General features: G+C 36.0%; 1 protein-coding gene across 3 annotated transcripts in view; it reads left to right on the top strand.

Moving 5' to 3' along the window:
- The window catches only part of LOC582142 (ankyrin repeat domain-containing protein 55), a 53,241-nt gene extending 35,442 nt beyond the window's left edge, over window positions 1-17,799 (top strand). For 2 of the 3 annotated variants that reach the window (XM_782109.5, XM_011684039.2), the window contains exons 6-13: window positions 6,811-6,998; window positions 7,530-8,302; window positions 9,926-10,093; window positions 11,496-11,627; window positions 13,895-13,976; window positions 15,280-15,356; window positions 16,030-16,102; window positions 16,998-17,799. In XM_782109.5, coding sequence (XP_787202.4) covers window positions 6,811-6,998; window positions 7,530-8,302; window positions 9,926-10,093; window positions 11,496-11,627; window positions 13,895-13,976; window positions 15,280-15,356; window positions 16,030-16,102; window positions 16,998-17,001 — 1,497 coding nt within the window. In that variant the 3' untranslated portion in view covers window positions 17,002-17,799. Of the gene's footprint in view, window positions 1-6,810; window positions 6,999-7,529; window positions 8,303-9,925; window positions 10,094-11,495; window positions 11,628-13,894; window positions 13,977-15,279; window positions 15,357-16,029; window positions 16,103-16,997 lie in introns of those variants that run through there. The other variant, XM_030985874.1, reaches the window with a different exon arrangement.
- Window positions 17,800-23,415: the final 5,616 nt, after the last annotated feature.

The following is a 23,415-nucleotide window of genomic DNA, read 5'->3' as shown; positions in this document are numbered from 1 at the left end:
GGAGGTGGGGGGAGAGAGAATAAAAACCGCTTGCATATTATGCTTCCAAACATCTACTTTAGAGTAGATTTAGCACGAACTGATAATTTTCTTTTGATTCAACCAGTTTATCATTTTTGCTTTCAATGCTGCATGTTGTGGTTTCAAATTGTGAGTTCAAGTTTCCTGATCAATTCATCACATAATCTTTGGCAACAAAATACACAAACGTTATTGAAAGTGTTTTATTCTTTCTGCTCATGCATGTGTACATTAATATGTGTAGCATTCTGATCCACAAGAAATCTTTTCTGCATTCAAATTATAATTCGAAACATATTTATTTCCTTCTTGTAATTGGTTGAATACAAAACAAAAATATGGTTAGGAAAGTGATAGAATTTTCAATGAATAATATTTGTTTATCAAAAAAAGATATCATACAGTTTTGTCGATATAAAGGTTAATTATCGTGCTTCATTTGGCATTTACAGATTTTGCATCATACATTTCGATCAGTATACCATGTTGCATTATTACCTTGTATGGTTGTAAAACATTATTATTACATTTATAAGGCTGATTAAGGCCGTGTAGTTTTGTCAAGTGCAGTCATCTTGTGAATATCTTTCAAGCAAGCTCAATTAGTTGCCTGCTTATTACTCGCTCATAAATGTTGCTTTTAAAAACCACTGCTTCTTTTTATGCCTCCGCCACCGAAGGTGGTGCCGGAGGCATCATGTTTTCGGGTTGTCCGTCCGTACGTCCGTACGTCCGTCCCGTTTGACCATTATCACAATATCTCAAGAACCATTTAAGATTTAAACTTAAGACTCGGGAATAGTATTTATCACCATAGGAAGACGATCTGATTAGATTTTGGAGCACGTATGTCAAAGGTCAAGGGTCACAGAGGTCAACTTATGAAATTCCATACATTGAGATTGTTATCATGATATCTCAAGAACCACTGGAGATTTAAACTTCAAACTTAGTGATAGTGTGTATCACTATAGGAAAACAATCTGATTACATTTTGGAGTACGTAGGTCAAAGAGGTCAACTTATGAAATTCCTTGTATTGAGTTTGTTAGCGCGATATCTCAAGAACCATTTGAGATTTAAACTTCAAACTTAAGGATAGTGTGTATCACCATAGGAAGACGATCTGATTAGATTTTGGAGCACGTATGTCAAAGGTCAAGGGTCACAGAGGTCAACTTATGAAATTCCATACATTGAGATTGTTATCATGATATCTCAAGAACCACTGGAGATTTAAACTTCAAACTTAGTGATAGTGTGTATCACTATAGGAAGACAATCTGATTACATTTTGGAGCACGTAGGTCAAAGGTCAAGGGTCATAGAGGTCAACTTATGAAATTCCATACATTGAGATTGTTATCATGATATCTCAAGAACCACTGGAGATGTAAAAACTTCAAACTTAAGGATAGTATGTATCACCATAGGAAGACGATCTGATTAGATTTTGGAGCACGTAGGTCAAAGGTCAAGGGTCACAGAGGTCAACTTATGAAATTCCATACATTGAGATTGTTATCATAATATCTCAAGAACCACTGGAGATTTAAACTTCAAACTTAATGATAGTGTGTATCACCATAGGAAGACAATCTGATTAGATTTTGGAGCACGTAGGTCAAAAGTCAAGGGTCACAGAGGTCAACTTATGAAATTCCATACATTGAGATCGTTATCGCGATATCTCAAGAACCACTGGAGAATTTTCACTTCAAACTTAATGATAGTATGTATCACCATATCATAATATCTCAAGAACCACTGGAGATTTAAACTTCAAACTTAATGATAGTGTGTATCACCATAGGAAGACAATCTGATTAGATTTTGGAGCACGTAGGTCAAAGGTCAAGGGTCACAGAGGTCAACTTATGAAATTCCATACATTGAGATTGTTATCATGATATCTCAAGAACCACTGGAGATTTAAACTCCAAACTTGTTTAAATTTCTCTATGGCGGAGGCATCATTTTCGACTGCGCGCAGTCAAAATTCCATCTAGTTTTAAAGTGATGTAGAGCTATATTTTGAACAGAATATTTATGTAACCGCTCCTTCCTGTTTCGTATGTTAATGAGCCTTTAGAGAGATGAGGAGTATAGGCGCATTAACGGTATGTTTTTTCTTTATAAAATACGGTTTTTAATTGCACAATTTTCTTTTGCACATGCTGCATGTCAACCAAATGCCCTAAAATGTTGATCACTACTTCAATAGAAAACTTCAAGTCTTCACTAGAGATTTATGAGAAGTATAAATTTACAAATACTAAACAAACAAAAAAGAAAAGAAACAAGTGAAAGCCGTAAATATTCTCAAAAAGAATGAAAAAGCTATAATACCAACAACAAAAAACGACAAAAAACCTATCGAAAATAATATCGCTAGTGATATTCGTTTGTCTCGCAATGTGGTCAATAAGGAATCTAAAAGATCACGACGTTTCGTGCGCTATCTGCATGCAACACTTCGTCAGGTGATAAAAACTAATGTAAGCAAGGGTCTTTTATACTTTACGGGAGGACCGGCAGAGCGGTCTATAATTGGAACAATAACACACAATGCCTATTGGTCGACGCACACAGTGATCGACCAATCACCAGGCCGCTGGTTCGGCTACTGCGCCAGGCCTATTGGCCGACGCATACGGTGCTCAACCAATCAACGGGCTGCTGGCTCGGCAAAAAGCCTTCTTGTAAATAAACTATAGGTCTTTATATGGAAATAACAGCATGAGTATTGGAAATTTCTGCATTGGAAGTGTGTCGCGTGTGGTTGTAAGTTTTCATTTTAACGAATTCCTTTTTGCTCGAAATTCCTTTTTTTGTTGCCATCATGGTTCCTTTTTTTGGTTGCACAAGGTTGGCAGCTCTGAATCTGATCAAATCCATGTGCTTGCTTCCGAGAAAAAAACAAACTACCTTGTACTTTATGAGTCTGTGGTAGCTGAAGTGGAAAGCATTGGCGCATAATAGAAGGTTGGACTGTTAGATTCAAGGTTTTCGACTCCCATCATCTCCATGTGCTTGCTTTCAAAGAAAGAATTACAACAACATTCGCTTCTTTACGAGTCTGTACTTAACTCCCAACTGGTGGCCATGAAGTGGAAAGCATAGGCGCATAATAGAAGGTTAGACTGTTAGATTCAAGGTTTTCGACTCCCATCATCTCCATGTGCTTGCTTCCGAAGAAAAAACATCAACTTCTTTGTGAGTCTGTACTTAACACCCAACTGGCGGCCATGAAGTGGAAAGCATAGGCGCATAATAGAAGGTTGGACTGTTAGATTCAAGGTTTTCGACTCCCATCATCTCCATGTGCTTGCTTCCGAAGAAAAAACATCGACTTCTTTGTGAGTCTTTACTTAACACCCAAGTGGTGGCTGAAGTGGAAAGCATTAGCGCATAATAGAAGGTTAGACTGTTAGATTCAAGGTCTTCAACTCCATCATCTACACATGCTTGCTTTCAAAGAAGAAAAAAACATGTCGCGTCTTTGCGAGTCTGTACTTAACACCAAAGTGGTGGCTGAAGTGGAAATTCTACACCGGTTAAAGTAAGTGTTTAAGATCCATGTACTTCTTCCCAAGAGGACGAATGTTGAATTTGGATGGATGTGAATTGTCGTACTTGGAAGTTTTTAAGCTGTTTTGTGTTTACAAGTCAAATCAAATGGAGAGTGAATGAAATTGACTGCAAGTGACCTGTAAAGTCCACAAAAGATTGACTGCAAAGTATACACATATACTGTATGCCCCATCTGTGACCAGACATTTGCTCCTGTGACAATAGGTCTGGTCTTAATTTTGTCAAAGATACTACATATTTCAGTAGGCAACGGTAAATACATTTATCCTTGCTAGAAGGGGGAATTAAGGAACAAACATTAGAGCTTTGGGCTTGTAGTGGTTCTGTAGATGGGGACCCCCCCCCCCCCCACCCAAATAAAAATAAAAATTTTCAACCCCCCCCTCCAGTGAGGGTAGACAGCTAGCACTTCAATTTTGTTTGTTTTGTTGTACTCAACAGAGTCAACACCCCCCCCCTCCCCCCCCCCCTCCCCCTTCCCCCTCCCCGGTTAATGAGCCCCCCAAAATTGCATACGATCTCCCTCGAAGCAGTTCCCCAAAGTTGACAGCCCTGCCTTCTGGGCCTTGGGTTATAAAGACTTGCGATTGATCTGAATCAGTCGCGAGTCCTCCAATCAATCGTAAGTTTGCAGTCTCCTATCTCTTATGTACATATTTGTGATTGATATCAACTGTTTGTGAGACAGGCCATGCATGGTGTGCCAGCTATTGAAGGATTTAATTTGTCCCTTCCGTAGAAAGCTTTCCTCATCCTGCCAATATACACGCCTCCACACACGTACTCTCCCATCCATGTAATTGTTGTCATGGTTACGATATACCATGTGGAAATTCTCTCTTTATTTATCTCTTTCTTCTCTCCTGCATGCTTGCATCCTTACAGTATGGTGCCTATATTAGGCAAGCATATATTTGACTTAAGGAATAGTGTACATGCATCGTATGGTTTTGATAACACGCTTAATACATCATGTTCAGCGTAGATAAGAAACTCTTTCATGTCTGGTCTTTTATTATGTATACACACAACAAACATTCTTAATTGCTTGTCAAAGATTTTTGCTTAATGCTTATAATTTTTTGTTAGTACAATGCTTCTGAAAAATGACGTCTTTACCTTTCTCTTTGTTTCCTTGTCAAAGAAATCTATACACTTACATGAACGTGTCCTCTTACATGTTAAAGGCAATTTCTTCATACATGTGAGCATTTTGTAATGGTAAAGAAAGGATAAAGTCATTATGTCTGTTTGGAGCCAGAAGGGCATTCATTAACTCATTTGCTAGAACAGAGTCAACGCCCTGGCCTTCTGACTATGAATAGACAATAGTTAAAGATAAACTTGAGTTCTGGTAAAAAAAGAAAATGAATTCTCACAGAATCTAACGAAACTTATACTGAATGTTCAAGCTTAGGTTACAAATAAATGTCATGTGCCAAACAATTTTGGAAGAAAATGTATACTGGCTGAGTAATGAGCATAGAAAGATAAGGAAATCAGGGTAGTACTAGCCCCGACACCATGTGTGTTGTCCCATATACATCTTTCTGTGTAAGTGATTGTTACTTTACCAAGACTCTGCCAAATTAATGATGATTTTGAAGACTCCAAAACCTTGCATTACACACCATTACTTACATGCTATATGATCAACTTTTCTGATCCATTCCACACCTTTTCTTTCACAATGCAATCGCATTACCAGAACTCAAGTTTATCTTTAATGTAGTTGTACCTGTAGGTGTAACTTAGTGACATTAAACATGCCTGGAGGATTGCAGACATGCAATCAAATCTTTGATGAAATGGGTGAATTAAATGAAGTAAAAAAGGATGCCCCTTTTTTCCAGTTATATCCATTGAATTCTGTCCATATTTAATTTAGATTGAAATGCAGAATGTGGAGAAAGAGAATCCCCCGGGCTTGTAGTCGTGGGGATTAGATGGGTGCGTTTGATCACCACTTCTGACGTCAGTTTGAACATCACAGGATCAACTTCTGAATAAGATCTGAATTATGTACGGCTTACTGGGGGCGTAGCTAGTCCAGGTTATCCAATATCCATTGCATATTTCATGAGTCAGTTTAATGAAACCTGAGAAAGAGTGTAATTGGAGAAGGGAGAGTGAGCATGTTGGTGTTGACAGAAATATAAATGAAAGTGTCTGCAAGCTACATGGATACAATCATGAGGTATCAAGTGTTCCATTTGTAGATTTTCTCCGTGATAGTGTTAAAACCCCATCGATCTGCTCTCAAGCCATGTTTAGCTGACAATTTATTGGATACCAACTCATATTTAATCCAAATGTTGTCACTAGTCACTCAATCCTACGTCCAATGTGTGATGACATCAGAGAGATGACATGTAACTCCCTAAACAACCACCTCTTGTACACCCCAATATTCTCTAAGATGACTGAAAATTCAATACAATTACCTCTTTAAATAGCAACTACACCATCCTCTAGTACACAATCTCCCAGTACATTCAATAACATTGGTAGATCCACAGACAGGAGGGAAGGGGGGGGGGGGGGGGGAGGTGTCATCTGCCTACAAGAAATAAACATGTTGTTTTTCAAATAATGTGATATTGCCTTTCTGATAATTTTGTTTGTTAGAGATTAATTATTTTACTCAAAAGGCACCAATATAAAACGCGAGGCATGATGTCTACATTTGGAGGGAGGCTTGTGAAAGATATTAGACTCTATTGCGACCCCCGCCCTCCCCCCCCCCCCCTCCTTGAGAACCTGCCCTCTGCTTAGTCGATCAGGTTAGGAAAATGACGACAGAGCAAATGTTGCAGCAGCATGTACGTGTTAGAGAACCTGATTCTCTTCATGACCACAGCAGCATCTATGTATGTATGTGCTAATTAACACGCCAACATAAGTCTAACATAACGATAGAGTTATAAAGTCAGATCAGATTGGATCTCAAATCAATTGTATAGTGAACATACATTTGTTATTGCTATTGTTTATACCATGTATTTTTCCCTTTACTGGGAACTACTCCATACAAGTTTTTATTAAACTTCTTGTAGTTTCTGTTTTTACTCTTACTATATGTATATTTGTCATTTTTATATATATTATGATATTGTTTTTATGCTTGAGAAGAATTAATAAATGGAATTGAACTATATATATATAGCTATATATTTTTGTCCTCTTTTTATAAAGAATGGCAGTCTTGTGTGCAGTTCCGTCATGGCCAAGTGTCACAGTGGGGGCGCCCCACTCATCAACGCAACGGAAGCCACAGGGAAGACTTGCGTTCATCTGGCAGCGGCTGCAGGACACCATGAAATCCTGCTGGAGTTTGCCCAGATTCCCAGTGTAGACTTTGAGGCCTTAGATCCAGATGAAAGGTACATGAGCTAGATCGATCTTTACATTTTTTGAGATCCATAAGGGTGTTTCTGTGTGTAAGTTAATGCCCTTAGGCCTAAACAAAAAGATGTAGTTATGCCCTTTAGGTGCCAAATCATTGGTCAGTTCGGTCAGAATCCCCCCCCCCCCCTTTTTCATCTTCTTTTTTCTCCCTCTTTGGGCTGACATTTCTGTTTTGAATGCTATAAAACATTTTTATTTTTAAAGCTGACTTAAGATTTCAAGATTTTTGGGTTGGTCGCAAAAGGGCAATAGAACATTTCTTTTTTTAATGCCTTATAGCTCTGAGCAGATAATAAGAAGAAAGATGGCTTAATTTAAGCCTGTCAGACTAGCTGTCTTTGTCTGTCATGGAGGAATATTCTTCATAATCGAATTATAATTTTCTAAATTGCTTTAGAATTAAAAATTTTCACATGAAAAGTCTTTGTAATTGCCATACATGTTGCTAGTTATATAGTCACATTGATTTGTCTCTGCATCTTTGTTCTGTTACTATGGTCAACCAGGACACCCTTGCACTGGGCAGCGGTCAAAGGTCATGTCAACTGTGTCAAGGTGCTACTGGAGCTGGGGGTGTGTCCCTCGCCCGTGGACCTCGACGGGAGCACGCCACACCAATACAGCATCCAGGCTGGGAAGAGCGAGGCAACAAAGCTCCTCGAGGGGACCGAATGCGGTCTGGGCCAGGATATGGAGGAACCTGCAGAATCGGAAGGGACCAAGGACGGTGTGAAGAAGAAACGTTTTGCCTTTCTCACCAGCTGGTTAGACAAGAGAAAGAATACCAAATCGCAATTTAGCAATGCAGAGAAGAAACAGGATGGTAACTTTGAAGATGTCTTCAGTGGTTTGTCACACGAGGGCAGTGTTCAGAGATCAGAATCTATACTTAGAACAAAAAACGATGCTGCAAGGCATGGATCTACGAAAGGTGCGATAGGTTTTGATGTGTTATCGGACGATCCCGTTCTCTCAACGGAGGACAAGAATATAAATGCCGACAAATCAAGAACTACAGCCAATGTTGGGAAAAGTCATTTGGACGATCAGAACTCATCGACGCATCTTCACCGTAGGACAGACCACGACACGCAAATAGCGAGTAGGAGGAAACCACGGAGGAGACAGCCCATGGAAGGTGAACTCCAACATTCCGTGTCGGAACCACATATAGGTTCTAGCTACCCTTCATCCCCCAAACATGCGGACTTTATACTGGATAACCTCTCCCTCAGCTCTCCTCAAAATCAGGTTACCGTGGTAACCAATGGAACAACAGGTAACATTTATTTTGTGTGTTTGTTTCTGATAATTAAGAGGGAAATTCTGTCTGCCATGTTAGCTGATCTATCCATTAGCTGGAGTGCCATGCTCAATCATCAGCGTCATAAATTGATCTGCTAGTACTGTTAACAATATAAGATTGCAGTGTGCATTATGCCTGGGGACACAGTCAAATATAAATGCTGTAAGCATGCATGACCAAGAAAACGCGTATAATTTTTTTTTATAGATTGGACGCGGTCGGCGCGAGGGGCATGATGGAGTGATGTCTTAGATCAATAATGCATGCAGGTACCATTTCGTTTGTGTATATGCCTATTACAGAACAGTAGGCAAATACTTGTCTGTAGCAAATCCGCAAGGGATAGTTTATGCTATGATTTATTCAAGTTTCATGAAAGGTGAACATACATGTACACAAATTTATTTAGAAGATCTAATTTGTCTAAAAACGAAAGCCTCCATGAAATCACAAGCAGTTATTTCTGTTTATATTTTGAGAAAGGTTGCAGAATTGTAATTTCAAGAATAATGGTGAACATCAATTATGGTCTTCTTGGATTACATGTATCTTGATACAGCATTCTATTAATTGCTGAATATAAAAGCTCATGTAGGAACTATTACTAATTGGCTATGAGATGAACCCTGATTTAAATTTTTGTCATTGAATTTTATTTGTAAGAATCCAAATCTATTATAAACACATGGAAATGAAAGAAAACAATCTTTATGTCATTATACATAATGATTAAAAGTATTCAGATAGGTTCAAATAGTCTGTCTTTACACAACTCAAAATGTCACCAAAAAGGAGACATAAAATATAATCGAAATAGGGAACTGGTTATTGAATGGATAATGGCTGTATCAAGTGTAGCTTGCTTCGTGCTGGATGCTGTTGGAATGCATGTTACTCATCTTTTTCTTTTCTTTTCTTTTCTTCAAGAGGGGGGGGGGGGGGGAATTTTGCTCTTCATGATCACTTTGCTTAGAAATTTTATGTAAAGGAGAGAGAGAGAGAGAGATAGAGAGATAGAGAGAGAGAGAGGTGGGGAAAAAAGATATTGACACAGAGAGAGATTCCCAATCACCAATATAAGTTTACTCCATGTGAATTTAGTTTTTTTTAAACAATTTAGTGTATAATGTAAAACCACAAACTTTGTAACAAAAAACTTTTGTGTTTGCCAGGGACAGCAATTTTTCCACAGCAAGAAACTGTTACTCATTGCAACAATTTAGTGTTGGGTAAATTGTCATTTAGCTACATCACAGCATGCCACTTTTTTTAATCTGAAAAACTCATGAATTCATGAATGTTTTCTGCATGGGAGAGTTTCTTGTTTCACATCATTTTGTTTTAAATCCTGTCTGCACTAGTTTGGCCTGGGGGATTAGACCTCCCTGCAAGGTCACTGACAGGTGGTTATCTCATCAAATCAGCTGAAAAGGGGATCATGGGGGACCAACAGGCACCGATTAGGCATTGTTTGCTATATAGAGGGTGCAAGTAGCTATAAGAAGTGCAGTGGGGCTTTAACATGGCACAAACATGTCTGCCTCCCCTGGTGTAATTACAGTGGCTGAAGGAAGATGCGATCTTTTGTCTTTGCAGGTGGTAGGAAGGATGGAAGAGAAGAAGATTCCAGCAGCTCTAATGCCGGAAGACTGATGGACTCTGGATCTTCCCTCCTTGTCAAACCGTTCTTTAGGGCGATGCCAAACGCAGAGGTACTGCAACAACAAGCCAAGGAAATCCTGGAGGCGCAGAAGACTCCAGGAGGTAGATGATAAAGACTATCATGACAAGTTGAATATCAACAGCCCCCAATTTGCGTTTTGGTTTAATAACTTTTATTTTCATTCTCATATAAAATATATGACCAGATACTTAAGTGGGATAGACAAAAATCCTGCAGATGCTATGTCCATTGTCAATGTGTTAAGATTAGGCTTTTGACACCATGGGATTTAAATTGAAAAGAGTCTTTAAAGCCAGGAGGGATAAGACCACCCAGGGTGATCACTGGCAGGTGGCTACCTCATCAACTCAGCTCTCAATTAACATAAGAAAAAGAGGATCATGGGGGACCAACAGGCACCGCTTAGACATTGTTTTCTATATAGAGGGAGCAAGTAGCTACAGGTAGTGAAGTGGGGCTTTAAAATCCTTTAAAAAGCAACATAATCACACATATTCTATAAAAATGTTACTTTTAAAAATACTATATATCCATGTAGATGTATATCTCTTTCAGGTAATTTAGTTAACTATATTTAAGCAATGTAGCAATAAAAGTATTACTATAGGGCCTAAAAAAAAAAGATATTGTATTGCCCTTTAGGTTCCCAAACATGGGTCAGTCGGTCGGTCAGAAATCTTTTTTTTTAAACTTTTTATTTTTATTACTCCCTCTTTTTGGATGATATTTTTCTTTTTTGAAAGCTTCAAGTCGGTAGCCAAGGGCAATACAACACCTTTTTTTTTTAGGCATAGTGTTGAAAACCTAGAGTAGAAAAAAATGATCAAATTGGTCCTTGAAAAAAATGTCCATCCTAGATGAGTTGATATGTTGTCATCACATTGCTAAAAGCATGCTGGATGGTATTGTAATCAGGATGTATGGCAAATGTTATAAGAATTACATTCTGAGTAGTTTCCTAAGTATGTTAATGTGAAATGCAGAGTGCCCATCTATTTCTTCCGTCAGAAGTGGGACTGGGGACAAATTCAGATGATAGGCAAGAAGCTTGGGGGGGGGGGGGGGGGGGAGGGGGGTCTTGGCCACCCTCAGCAACATACGTCATTCTCGGTCTCTCTAGAGCCTTTTTTAATGAGCAAATAAAATCTGTCTAAAGCCTGTAAACATTTTACCGGTTGAAGGAACTCTCAAGATGCTCTATTAGTGGCATTGATTTTCTGTTTTCCAAATGGGTCTTTTTCCTGTCTGCTCTCCTCCAGTTATGACAATAGCTATAATTTTAGAGTTATTCATACTGCTCTACAAATGCATCTCTAATTGTTTGTTATTCTTAATGAGAATTAGTTTTAAATATTCATGGATGCGTTTGGTTATACTTTTTCTTAGCCAAACTAGCAACAATTTCAACTACTTTGATGACCATGTGAAGTTGTAATACAGGTATTGTAACCTGTAATACGTTCTCTGTTTAACCTTTTACAGGGAGTCATCAGCAGATTAAAACAGGAAGACCAGCTAGTGGGCGGGCACGCTCTAGTCTGGATCACTATGGCTTCATGGGACGACCAAACAGTCCTAAGCTTGCCCCCATCTCTGCCAAACCAAGGAGACTTGGTAAGGGTTTTAAGTTTTGTAGTACCTCATTTGCTAGAGCTCTGGACAGGTCTGGGGGATGTTTCACAAAGATCCTAAGTTGAATTTAACAGTTGGACTTAACAATTATGGAAAGCCATTAGCATCTTTGAAATTATTCTGTAAAAGACATTTTAAAAGGCATAAAATGTTGATTTAAATCATATATATTTTCTATTATCATGGGAGATATCATGTTCTTGATGTGGAAATTATGAAAAATTAAGTCTAAAATACTTCAATTTTTTTTTTTGAATATATTTTATTTTAAGGCTCCAAATGGCTCCCCATAACTTTTAAGTCTAACTTAGAGTCAAGTTTGACTTAGAATCTTTTTGAAACTCCCCAAAGATCTCCAAGATTCCAGGGCCAGTGCAAGTGGTATTTCTCACGGCCTACTGTTGATATACAGGAATGCATATGCTGCATCACCAAAATCATCTAGGCCATGTTTGCCTATTGAACTGATGGGAGACCAGTCCTTACAGGGTAGACCCCCTTCAATCAATCTGATTGGGTAGCCCAATAAATAGATACTTTAATATGTCTGTTGTTAAAGACATATGAGGTACAGATCTAGATTATTATCAAGCATGTGGATCAGATAAACCATTTTATTTTTATGGATCAGTACCCCCCCTACCAGTTTACCAATCTAAGAAATGATCCACCATGGACAAACTACCTGTCAGAAGACTCATGCCAAATCAATTTTTAGTGTACGGAACCCTCCTTTTTTCTTATTTTTTTCTTCTTCTTTTTTAGTAGACATCGTTCTTTAGTCCTGGAAATGCACAATGTTGGTTATTGTTAGGGGGAGGGGTGATGAGTTATTTTAGCTAGTATCAGCAGTGATTATCAGTATCAGGGAAATGCTACTTAGGGATTATCAAAACCTGTACCCTGGTATATAAAGACCAGTCAAGGGCTATTCTCTGCCAAAGTGTACAATTCAGGTAGCACAAATGACAGAATAATATTGACCAATCATAAAAATATTTTAGATTAACAAACTTCTACTTATGGGAATAAAATCAATTAATGGGTGATTTGTATCAAAACCTTTTTTTTGGGGAAAAAAAGTAGTCAGAGATCACTTTATTGTCAACATATATTAAAAAGACGTATGATGGTGCATTTATATAGAACTTTGCAACACTTCCTGCGAAAACCACTTTTATGAAGTAATACTGATAATTTTTTACTTCAATATTATTATTTCACTAGTGGTGAATCACATTTATTTTACATTAAAAGATACAAATTTCTTCATTTAAATCATCGTATTTTGACCACTAACTTGAAAATAGTGTGTTAGTTTTTTTTGAAAGTGTGCAAACATTCATCATAATCAAGAATGATATTTAATTGAAATGTTACATGCAACACGGTTACAAATATTTTATAGAAATGGCAAGTATGGTAACGTATCTGGCAATATTGATGCCACTAAATAATTTGTTTACAATGATCGACCACATTGACCACCATGTAGAATAGTCATCGGACTTAGATAAGCTTGGATAATCAGAGGGAAAGTTAATACATTTCCACTTAAAGGCATGAAGCCATACTAAGAAGATGAAGCCATCGATAAAATTATCAAGGGTCTTCACTGTCCTTCGCATTCAAATGTCATTGTTGTGTGAATAACAGTGTGCACGATTTTGTCGTCTTGTATTACGTCACAAATTTTTCTTAGTTCGCAATCATCAATCAATCATGAAGCCACACTGTGTTTGAAATGCAATGCTAAATTACGTCTCATAAGAAATTTCATTTGACAGTGTTGAGTTTTTTGGCCTATAAAATAAGGAAATAAATCATGGTTATGTAGCTGTCATACAATCTCAAATGTGGTCCTTGTAAGAGAGTGCTTAACATTGGTCGCAAATAAAGAATTCAATAGAAAAAAAGTCAAATAAGTTGAATAAGTTAAATAAGGTTTTTTGCACCTGCTCTGACCCCATACACTTTTATCACATGACTGAGAATAAGTTGATTTACTAAAGCAAGGCTGTGAACAGATCAGGACTGCCAGCGACACAAAGTCACTTTTTGAACACTTTAGCAGAGAATGTGTAAAGACAAAAAAATTGTCTTTATATACAGGTGGTCTATCTATATAGGTGGAATATTGGAGCAGGTTTCACAGTACCAGACTCGCCTCAATAATCATACACATGCATAAGATATCAAAACACCTACTGACGACTCCATTGATTGTTTATTACTTTGTTCCCAACTAGACTCGCCGGGTGAGCTGTCAGTACCACCCCCAGCAGGGTTCATCCAGCAAAGGTCATCTTCTCTTACCTGGGAATCATGGGAGTAAGTCTAGTCTGTCATCATTTCTGTTAGCCTCCGTCACCAGGGGGGTGTTTCACAAAGATCCTAAGTCGAACTTAACTCTAAGTTGGACTTAAAAAGTATGGAGAGCCATTTGTAGCCTTAAAATAAAATGCATTCAAAAGCAAAAATTCAAGTATTTTAGACTTTTCATAAATTCCACATCAAGAACATGAACTCTACTTGATGATAGCAAATATGAATGATTTTAATCAACATTTTATGCCTTTTAAAATAACTTTTACAAAGTACTTTCAAAGATGCTTACGGCTTTCCATAGTTGTGAAGTCCAACTTAGAGATAAGTTCAACTTAGGATCTGTGTGAAACACCTCCCTGATGTCTCTTGAATGCCCTCCATATGTCCATTCTTCATATGAATATCATGAATTGTCAAGAAGGCGGTTGTATGCAATGTGTCTCACACAACGTTTGTCTTTTAATCATTTGTTTCATCCATGAATATAAAATCTTGTGATATTACCATTGATTTATAGTAGTGATATACCCAAAAGTACCCGTCGGTTATGTGTACAAAAAGAGATTTTTCATTTCATTTTTAAATAAAGGGATATATACTTTTTGTTGTATGTGGCACATTTCGTCACCTGGGTAGCAGAAGGGCGTTAGCACTAAATCACCACAAATTTTTATAAAACTGACTTATTTCTGAAAAAAAATTGTGGCCGTATTCTACTAGTACATTTCTATAAGTCTTTTAAGTTTTAAACCGATTTCCAGGATGGAAAGCAGTTTAAATATAAAACAAATTTTTAAATGTGAATAATTCGAAAAGTAGTTTTCGAGTCACTCGCACGCTAACGCCCTTCTGCCAGCCGGCTGATGATTTAACCTAGAGTTACTGAAAATCATTTTATACATATTTTATAATGGTACTTTGCAAATAGTACATGTACATGTTGATGTACAATGTTTATATCACCATAGAGCAGTGTTTCTCAACTTCGGCCCCACAACCCCAGATTGACTCCTTGTCAGTCCCATTAACTACAAATTCGAAACTGAGATTTTTACTTATTTCAAACTTTAATTATTGAAGTAAACTATCATAAACAGTACCTGTAAGCTACTGAATATTGATACATAAGATTTAGTGTAGACCCTGTACTTATGATACAAATTTTTAGGTCATGTAAAGCAGCAACTTTGGTATGTTAAGCAATTGATACTTTTTATAAACACTAATGTTAGCACATCATTGTTACATTATTATTCTGATCATTCTTGTTATTCTAATAAATGTCTTCCTTTTTTTTCCTGTCCAGAAATCATTGGAGAGAGGGAAAAGACCAGATAAGGCAGCGACCAGATGTCCTAGAGCCAATACGACATAATATAGTTGGTGAGATTCATTATTCTTATAACATTAGAGTTAAGGCTGTGTAGAAATAATGACATTAATTGAGGGAAGCTAACATACAGTTAACAAGTAAATTATTCATACCCTTATCAAGTTGTCAAGTATTCCACAGAGACCCTCATTCAACCAATCCATCTTTCATTATTTGGTTAAGAAAACATGAAAAACAAAATTGAATTTACAAGGGGTATGAATAATTTAGTTGTAAACTATCCATTGTCATATCAGATTATAAAGATTTGGGTCTTTATTGGTACTTGGAAAGATATGTATAGATAATGATATTAGGACAAATACAATGACATTTGAAAAGAATCATCATCCATATTCATTTTTGGAGGATGTAATAAATAGTTGTAGAGACTTCAGGACGTTTATAATTAATAATTTGCTGCAATTGATTTTTTTCTCTCATTCTTTTCCTATTTAATATAGTTATGTGTATATCCAGATTGATCCTTTCGAATATGAGATCAAGATGCCTGCGTTACTGTATAAGAAATGTCTTGTTTTAGGGTACTTTACTCTGTTGCAACAACACAACAACACAAATTGGCATAAAGTTATCCACCATCACATACATGTTTGTGTAATGATTATGCGACATTGTAACATTGGATACTTATTTTTGTTGTGTAATTTTCCTTTTTTGCAGATAAATCTAAGAAAAAGAGGAAAAAGAAGCAAAGTTCTAATCACCTAAGGGAAGTACAAGAACTTGACAAGAGGTATAACTATGATAATCAGTGGTATGATTTGAAAACGAAAGAGTGTTAAAAAGTATATTCATAATGATCATGTATATTATATTAAATGTGTACTAAAACAGGGCCCTATGATTGTCAATTATATGTTGTTCCTATGTTCATATGTTGAAGCAAGATTGTTCATGTAAATATAAACAATTACCCTATGAAGGACACAATAAAGAAATGACATTAAATTAAATAAAATTTGCTATGAATGCTGGTGATAAAGATGATGATGATGATGATATAATACAGTGTTATAATTGTTAAGAGTATTAATAATTACAATGATTACATGATAATAACAATCACAATGATAGTAATACTAATAATAATTATAATAATGATAATAGTAATTTTAATAATAGTAAGGATCCTGATGATAATGATAATGATAATAATAAAAAAAAAAAAAAATAATAGTAATAATAATGAATAATGATAAAAAGACAAATGTGACTATATACTAAAATCAAGTTTGATGTTCATATCCAAGTGGTTCTTGAGATATGAACTTCAAGCTTGATGGTCCCAAGTGGTTCTTGCGATAACATGAAAGTGGGACGGACTGACGGAAGGACAATCCCAAAACTGAATGCCTCCAGCATCACCTTCGATAGGTGGAGGCATTATAATAATAATAATAATAATAATAACAACAACAATGATGATAAAATTGATGATGATGATGAAAGTAGTAGTATTGTAAATGATATCAAAGATAGAAGTTCAGTTGCTAATGAAGAAAATATTATTGTTTGGGTTTTGAGTTGATTTAGGCCATTACGTCTGGAAGAAAATCTTTGTGTTGCAATAGTTTAAAAATGAGTCAAAATTTACATTTATCCTGTTTTTATTTTTGTTCTCTCTCTAGATGATGAATAAGGAAGGGCAAGAGCAAGCCTCTGATTGGTTGTCAAGAGAACACAGAAGTCCGCTGTTTGCCAATCACACACTGACTCTTATCCAATTTTTGTATAGGAGTAAAACATTGGCAGCTTTAATTCGTTAAAGGTGGTTAGATTTTCAAGTGGTGTGCGTTTCCTGTTGGATTCAACTGGGGTATTCTTGCGCCCATTCCTGTGGATTAATGTCGAATTATGTATGAGCTTCAACCATTCCTCGAGTAATCTGTACTTGCCATAAAATGAGAACAATATAGTAAGTAATATTTACATTACTACATGTTAAAGTGCTAAAAGTCTTACAACTCAATATTCTGTTCATAATGTGCACCATCTCCTCTCCACAAGAGAGCATTCCACCCTGTGGCCTTGTACAGGTGGGCAAATGCTAGTCAATCATGTTTGCATCATGTTCAATACCAACTAGCACTTCTGGGTTGAGAGAAGCATTGTAGACGAAATGCCTTGCCTAAGGATGATGCCGTGCCAGAAATGGAATGACTATGACACAGTGATTGAATGATCAATGCCCAAATGACCAGAGATATAAAGACTCAAGGAAGAGAAGAATTGAGTAGGCAGGTGGTCTTTATGTACAGGTTCCTTTTTTACTCATTGCAATGAGAAATACTCTTCTACCAAAACTTCACAATCTATCTATACAGGTAGTCACTGAAGGAGATTTCACTGTACATTTAACACTTCATTTGACTGCTCTGTACTGAAAAATAAAATGGATGAATAATTTATCAACGGAAAGCTTATAAACCATAGATTACAATAATATCAATTATATGCCATTTTAGTGTCTGTCAGAGAAGAATCAGCTCTCTGAAAACTCAAAATCTAAAGCTTTGAAAATCGGAAGTTGTCGACCTAAAAACTTGCTATCGACTTGATGACATCATCTTATCTGGAGTATTCATATTCACAATGACTTTGCATTAATAAAGCACAGCTCATCGCCTCGGCTATAAAGATGAACTGGTCGGGTCCACATGTTATGTCATCACTGTAACTTCAGCAAATTTGACCCCTTTTGACCATCTAATTTGAAGGGGTGCAGAAAATGAGGTTTTAATTTGCTTTGTGCAATAATGAAAGGATAATTACTTTTTATTCCTTTATATTTGTATTCTACGGCCCCCCCACTCAGTGTTATTTAGGGTACGCATATGCTCGTACCCTCTTTTTGAAAGCACCCCCTATCTGAGGACTGCCAACATTTCCGAACCCCCCTTTCGCGGGCTTTTCGCGGGCTTTTCGCGGGCTTTTCGCGGGCTTTTCGCGGGCTTTTCCTGCTTTGGAGACCCCCCTAAATCAGGAAAAATGCTCAATGTACCCCCCTAAATTCGGAATAATTTTTTCAGGAGTCCAAAGAGATGATAGAAAAAAAGAAAAACACCCCCTTTTTAAATAAATCTCCGGGTGAAAAGTCAAATACACCCCTTTTTTTACAATTCTCGGGCCGGACTTTGTCGCACGAAAAGTACCCCTTTACCGGACATTTTGGCAACACGCATGCGGTCATTTCGACCTCTAAGTGGGGGGGCCGGGAGTTTTCCATTCATATCACGTTGTAATTTCATTGGATAGGGTCTTTAAGATACACATCTCTGAAATCCTAACTAGCTAGATAACTGGATTAACTAGTAACTAGATTTAGGTAGTATTGTTATGGGGGGGGGGGGGAGAAATTTCATTAGGCGCTATATTCTGCAACAAAGAAAATTATGTTTCAACCATAATACAGGTACTTACCTTTGAATATAATTATCGTTAAACCATGAGGAACAACTGAACAGTGCCAAAATAGGTGAATAGGTCATATATGCACACTGAATCAACATAAAGATACTCCAGAGGGCAGCATAACACAATGGTGTTTTGTATCAAGAGATCATGCGATAGTCTTTTGCCTTTTACAATTTCAAGTATTTTAAAGTGTGCCAATCACCCCAAAATAAAAAGTTTTGAATGTTACGGGTTCGATATCGCCATATTCAATCATTTATTTCTTCTATAAATAGATGTTGGAAGGTTAAATACACTCTCAGTTACTAAATAAGTGACAGGTTGGTAAGACTACTTGATGCACCTGTAAGCGCTTAGGATAAGACTTGCACAACTTGCGTATTGTGTGCACCGTTTTATGTTATTCTTTATTTTTTTCATACTCCCTATCCATTAGCCCATACTTCCATTGAATTATTTTGAGGTTGATTTCAGACATTCTTGTCAAACACAAAAGTATTTTGGGGTGATTGGTACATTTTAAAACAGGAGGATGAATATATAGGAATAATCTACATAAAAAGAAGAAAACAAATTTGGAAAGGGTTCAAAGTTTTTCCAGGATCAATACAGATTCTTTTTATTTCGTCATCTTATAGATTAATATGCTATGAAACATTCCTTGGATTATTATGATGTCAAGAATACATTTTCAATTTTGTTTCCTATTCATCTGTTTGTATGATAACCTGTAGTTCACTTTTCTGTATCACTTTTTAAAATTTCTTTATGTTAAAATGGTTTATTGATAAGAAATCATTCACGGCCAGGTACCTGGATAGCAGATTCTTTTATAATCATAAAAGAAAACATGGATACATAAATTCATAATAGTACATTAATATCAGTGAAAATGCACCATTTTTGACAATCGACATACTGCAAGGCAACATTTAAGGGTTATCACGATGAAAAGATACATGCAGTAGGCCTAAGGGTCTATATTCATGTAGAGATCTAATTTATCACTTCATGCTGTCTGAAAATACTGCCTGAGAATGCCTGATGCTATCAAAATGCAATATCAATCGAAAATTGTCAGTAACATTTTTTCCTCTACCATATAAAATGTTTTGAAAAACGTTCAACACATATAGAATGTGTGGACAAATCCTAGACATCTTTAGTGCCTTTATTATAGTCCAATGGCAATTATCATTGTATATGAACTTACGAAACTGATCAAATAGTTTTGGTAAAGTGTATTTGTAAAAGTTATTTTAACATAGTTTTATGATTGAAGACCTGTTCTGTATGTAGATATGTAGGTTATTTTTGTATTTTAGGTGATGTTTTCCTCATTCAAAATGTGTGCGAGAGATTAAACAGTGCTATATTTTTCATTGTGCTAAATTTGAGGTCGAGATGTGCTCATTTAGTATTGGAAAACTCTTGCCCATAATTATCTTGTTTTTTATCTGGACATTTTTGTGCTCTTTTGAATTGTTGAATTTCCAGATGTTAGATATTTCTGTTTATAATGGGCATTGTACACTGAATAAAACGATCAACTCAAAATGCAATGAACAAAGGTTTTTAAGAACAAAATACAATTTGTATAGTATTTCATGATTAACAGGCAATGTGCCCCAGTAGGATAAGAATTGCCAATTGATGAAAATATTCATACTCATTTACAAATATTTGAATGGTCCTTTTAAAAATGCACTTAAATTGTGAGACAATGGTACATGAATCTTTTGTAATGCATAGAGAAAATAGATTTTTAATTTCAAGATGCATATGATGATCTATCCTTTGGTGTGCATTGCGGAAGTGGCCTATTGGTATCTCATAATATGATGTAAATGTTCTTTGAATATTTTTTAATGGTAGTTTATGTTCATTTAAGTTTTTAACTGCCTGACACAAAGATTCCAATAAAATCCACTTATCTATCTATCTATCTATCTTTAAGTAATCATATAAGGAAAAGAAGCTGCAATTTTTTCAAAGTGATCAAATCTTAAAAGTACTCAAATCGTGTCGTGTTTCTAAGAACAATCAAATCTGAAAAGTGCATTAAATTTTGCCAGTTTATTTATGAACTACTCGTTAAATACATAAAGAGTGCAATTTTTTTTCTAATACTACATGTATTACAAATATACTGTTTTTCTAATTATATGTATATGGTATTATGAATGAAATCTATTTCCAATTCCTGCCATTGAAAATTACGTCATTCAAAGGTAATACAAAGTTTTGGTACGGTGGTCATGAATTTGGTTCAAATGAACAAACTGGAAGCATATGCAATTTTACAATATTCAATGATCTAGTCTAAAGTGATGAAATTGTAAAATTTTCCAAAACTTTGTATTTCCTTCAAATTTTTCTTTAAGTTGAGACTAATTTCTTGAGCCTTATGAACAATGACTGGACAAGTTTTTTTTTGTATATGTGTATTTAAATTTTCACTTTAATAATAAAGACATTTGATTGTGTATGAATGTTTTTTTTTTAAGTAGCAATGTACATCTATGTGTGTCTTGTTGAACAAACAAGTCGAAATGTGTGTGCAGCGCTTTGTAACTGCAAGGAAAAGGTGCTATATCAAATATCTTTTGGATGGATGGATGGATGTTGATCTCTTGTCAAGGTCTGTAAAGCCTAATTCAGATTTCATTCAGTAAACTGCCTTTAAAAAAAAACCCAAAAGGAAAATACTGGCAAATATGAATGACATAAGTGCAGTACTGTCACAAATCTGGCTAATATCAACATTCATCGATCTCAAAGTATATGTACAGGCCTTAGTTGTGTGCCACTAGATTTTTATATAGGGGGAGGAGGGGGGGGGGGGGGGGGAGGAAGGTCTTGGGAGGAGGGGTTTCCTCACTTGCCATTCATTTTAACATGAGACTTTCATTTTGCTTATTTTTTAGGGTTGGGGTGGTTTAACATACCACTAACATACCACTTCTTAACTAGTCTTAAGACCTCTAGGTTGTTTTTTCCGGTTCTTTCTTCACTTGGTGGTTAAAGATCACAGGTAATTTTTTTTCTCTTTTTTCAATTAATTTTTGTCAGAGGATCAGGCACGTAGCCAGAGTTTGATGTTTGGGGGTGGGGGGGGGGGGGGGGGCACATGTAATCAATCGAGGTCAAAAAAGGGGTCTAAAAAAAGTTCAACCGATCTTGGAAATTTTTGGGGGGCATGTGCCCCCCGTGCCCCCGTGGCTACGTGCCTGCAGAGGATGCATAAGCACAGCGGAAAAGAATTTCTAAAAAGCAATCTAAGGGAACTTCAGTAGCCTTTTCACACTACCTTCTGAAAGTGACAAATCTTAGAATGACGTATTATGTAATTCGAACATGTTTTCCATGGGTATACTATAGGGTATTGATAAAAAAGTAAATAATATTTAGCCCTCCAAAGGCTATTTTATTGGATAAAGTCTGAACAAAAAAGAAACAATCATAACGTTACATATGTTTGACTCAATTGGTACAAGGTGACACTCACATTTTTTTCCCAAAGAAATAAAGATTGAAATGACTGCCACTGAAAAACACGTTTTCTATACGTACCTGCTAAGTAATAAATATATCTTTCATCCTCGTAATATTCGACAACTTTTTATTCTACATTTCACCAAATACGGGTTGCTCAGTTTTTCTGAGAAAATGCGTTGCTTTATCAATGTTACAATGCGATTAAGGGGATCATTTCCTTTTTTGAAGGGTATGAAAGTGACCTTGTGTTATGATTTCTAGAAAGTCTTTGCGATTATGTTGGTTATACTTTGCTTGAAGTTCCGCGTATTTGCCATTTATATTGTCTGATTCTCAGTGAACCCACATAAAAATGCATTCCTAGATTATGATAGAGTGGGACCAATTACCAATGGGATCCATGATACCAGTTTATACATAAAAACGAGCTTTAACATTTTTTTTTGAAGAGTAATTGCAAGGCTTAATACTCATTGAAGGTTCATATAAAACATCTTTTGAATTCTGTTCAAATAATATCATGTGTAGTTTATATGCTGCCTATAGTCTGACCCATTCTAAGATCTTATCTAAATTTATTTAATGCAATCTTCATTTTGTTAATATTTGTAATATTTCTTTAACACGAAATATAGTATTGATTATTCATGTCTATAGAAATATTTTTTATTTCAACTAAAGTGAATTGTTATCTTATGTAAAATGTGTGTGGATAATAATTTTTTTGTGAATGAACAAAATGTACTGTTAGTCTTGCAAATGACAGATAACTGTTTCTTTTTAAGTTTGTGTGTATATGTATGACATTTAATTATCTACATTTATGTAATTGTTATTCTCTGGATTTATTATATTTTGAGAATCATGAACAAAAAACTCACACGTATGTATAAATTAATATATGAACAATTGTTTATTTTCTGCACAGTATAGAAGATCAAATAAAATTTGATGAAAGAATATGGCTCAGAAGCGAATGCCCTGTTTATTTTGTTCGTCTTTCATTCTCTCTCAAATGATATCACATTCTGAAATGTTAAGCCTCTTCCCTCTGATAAAAGGGATGTTGGTATTCATGTCGGCTCTACAAAAACGAGCAAGTGTAAACTGTGTAATACAGTGCTTCAAAAGATA

This window comes from Strongylocentrotus purpuratus, unplaced genomic scaffold (genome assembly GCF_000002235.5).
Source record: "Strongylocentrotus purpuratus isolate Spur 01 unplaced genomic scaffold, Spur_5.0 spur5_scaffold_15, whole genome shotgun sequence".
Lineage (NCBI taxonomy): Eukaryota > Metazoa > Echinodermata > Echinoidea > Camarodonta > Strongylocentrotidae > Strongylocentrotus > Strongylocentrotus purpuratus.
This window is presented reverse-complemented; position numbering and strand designations above follow the sequence as displayed.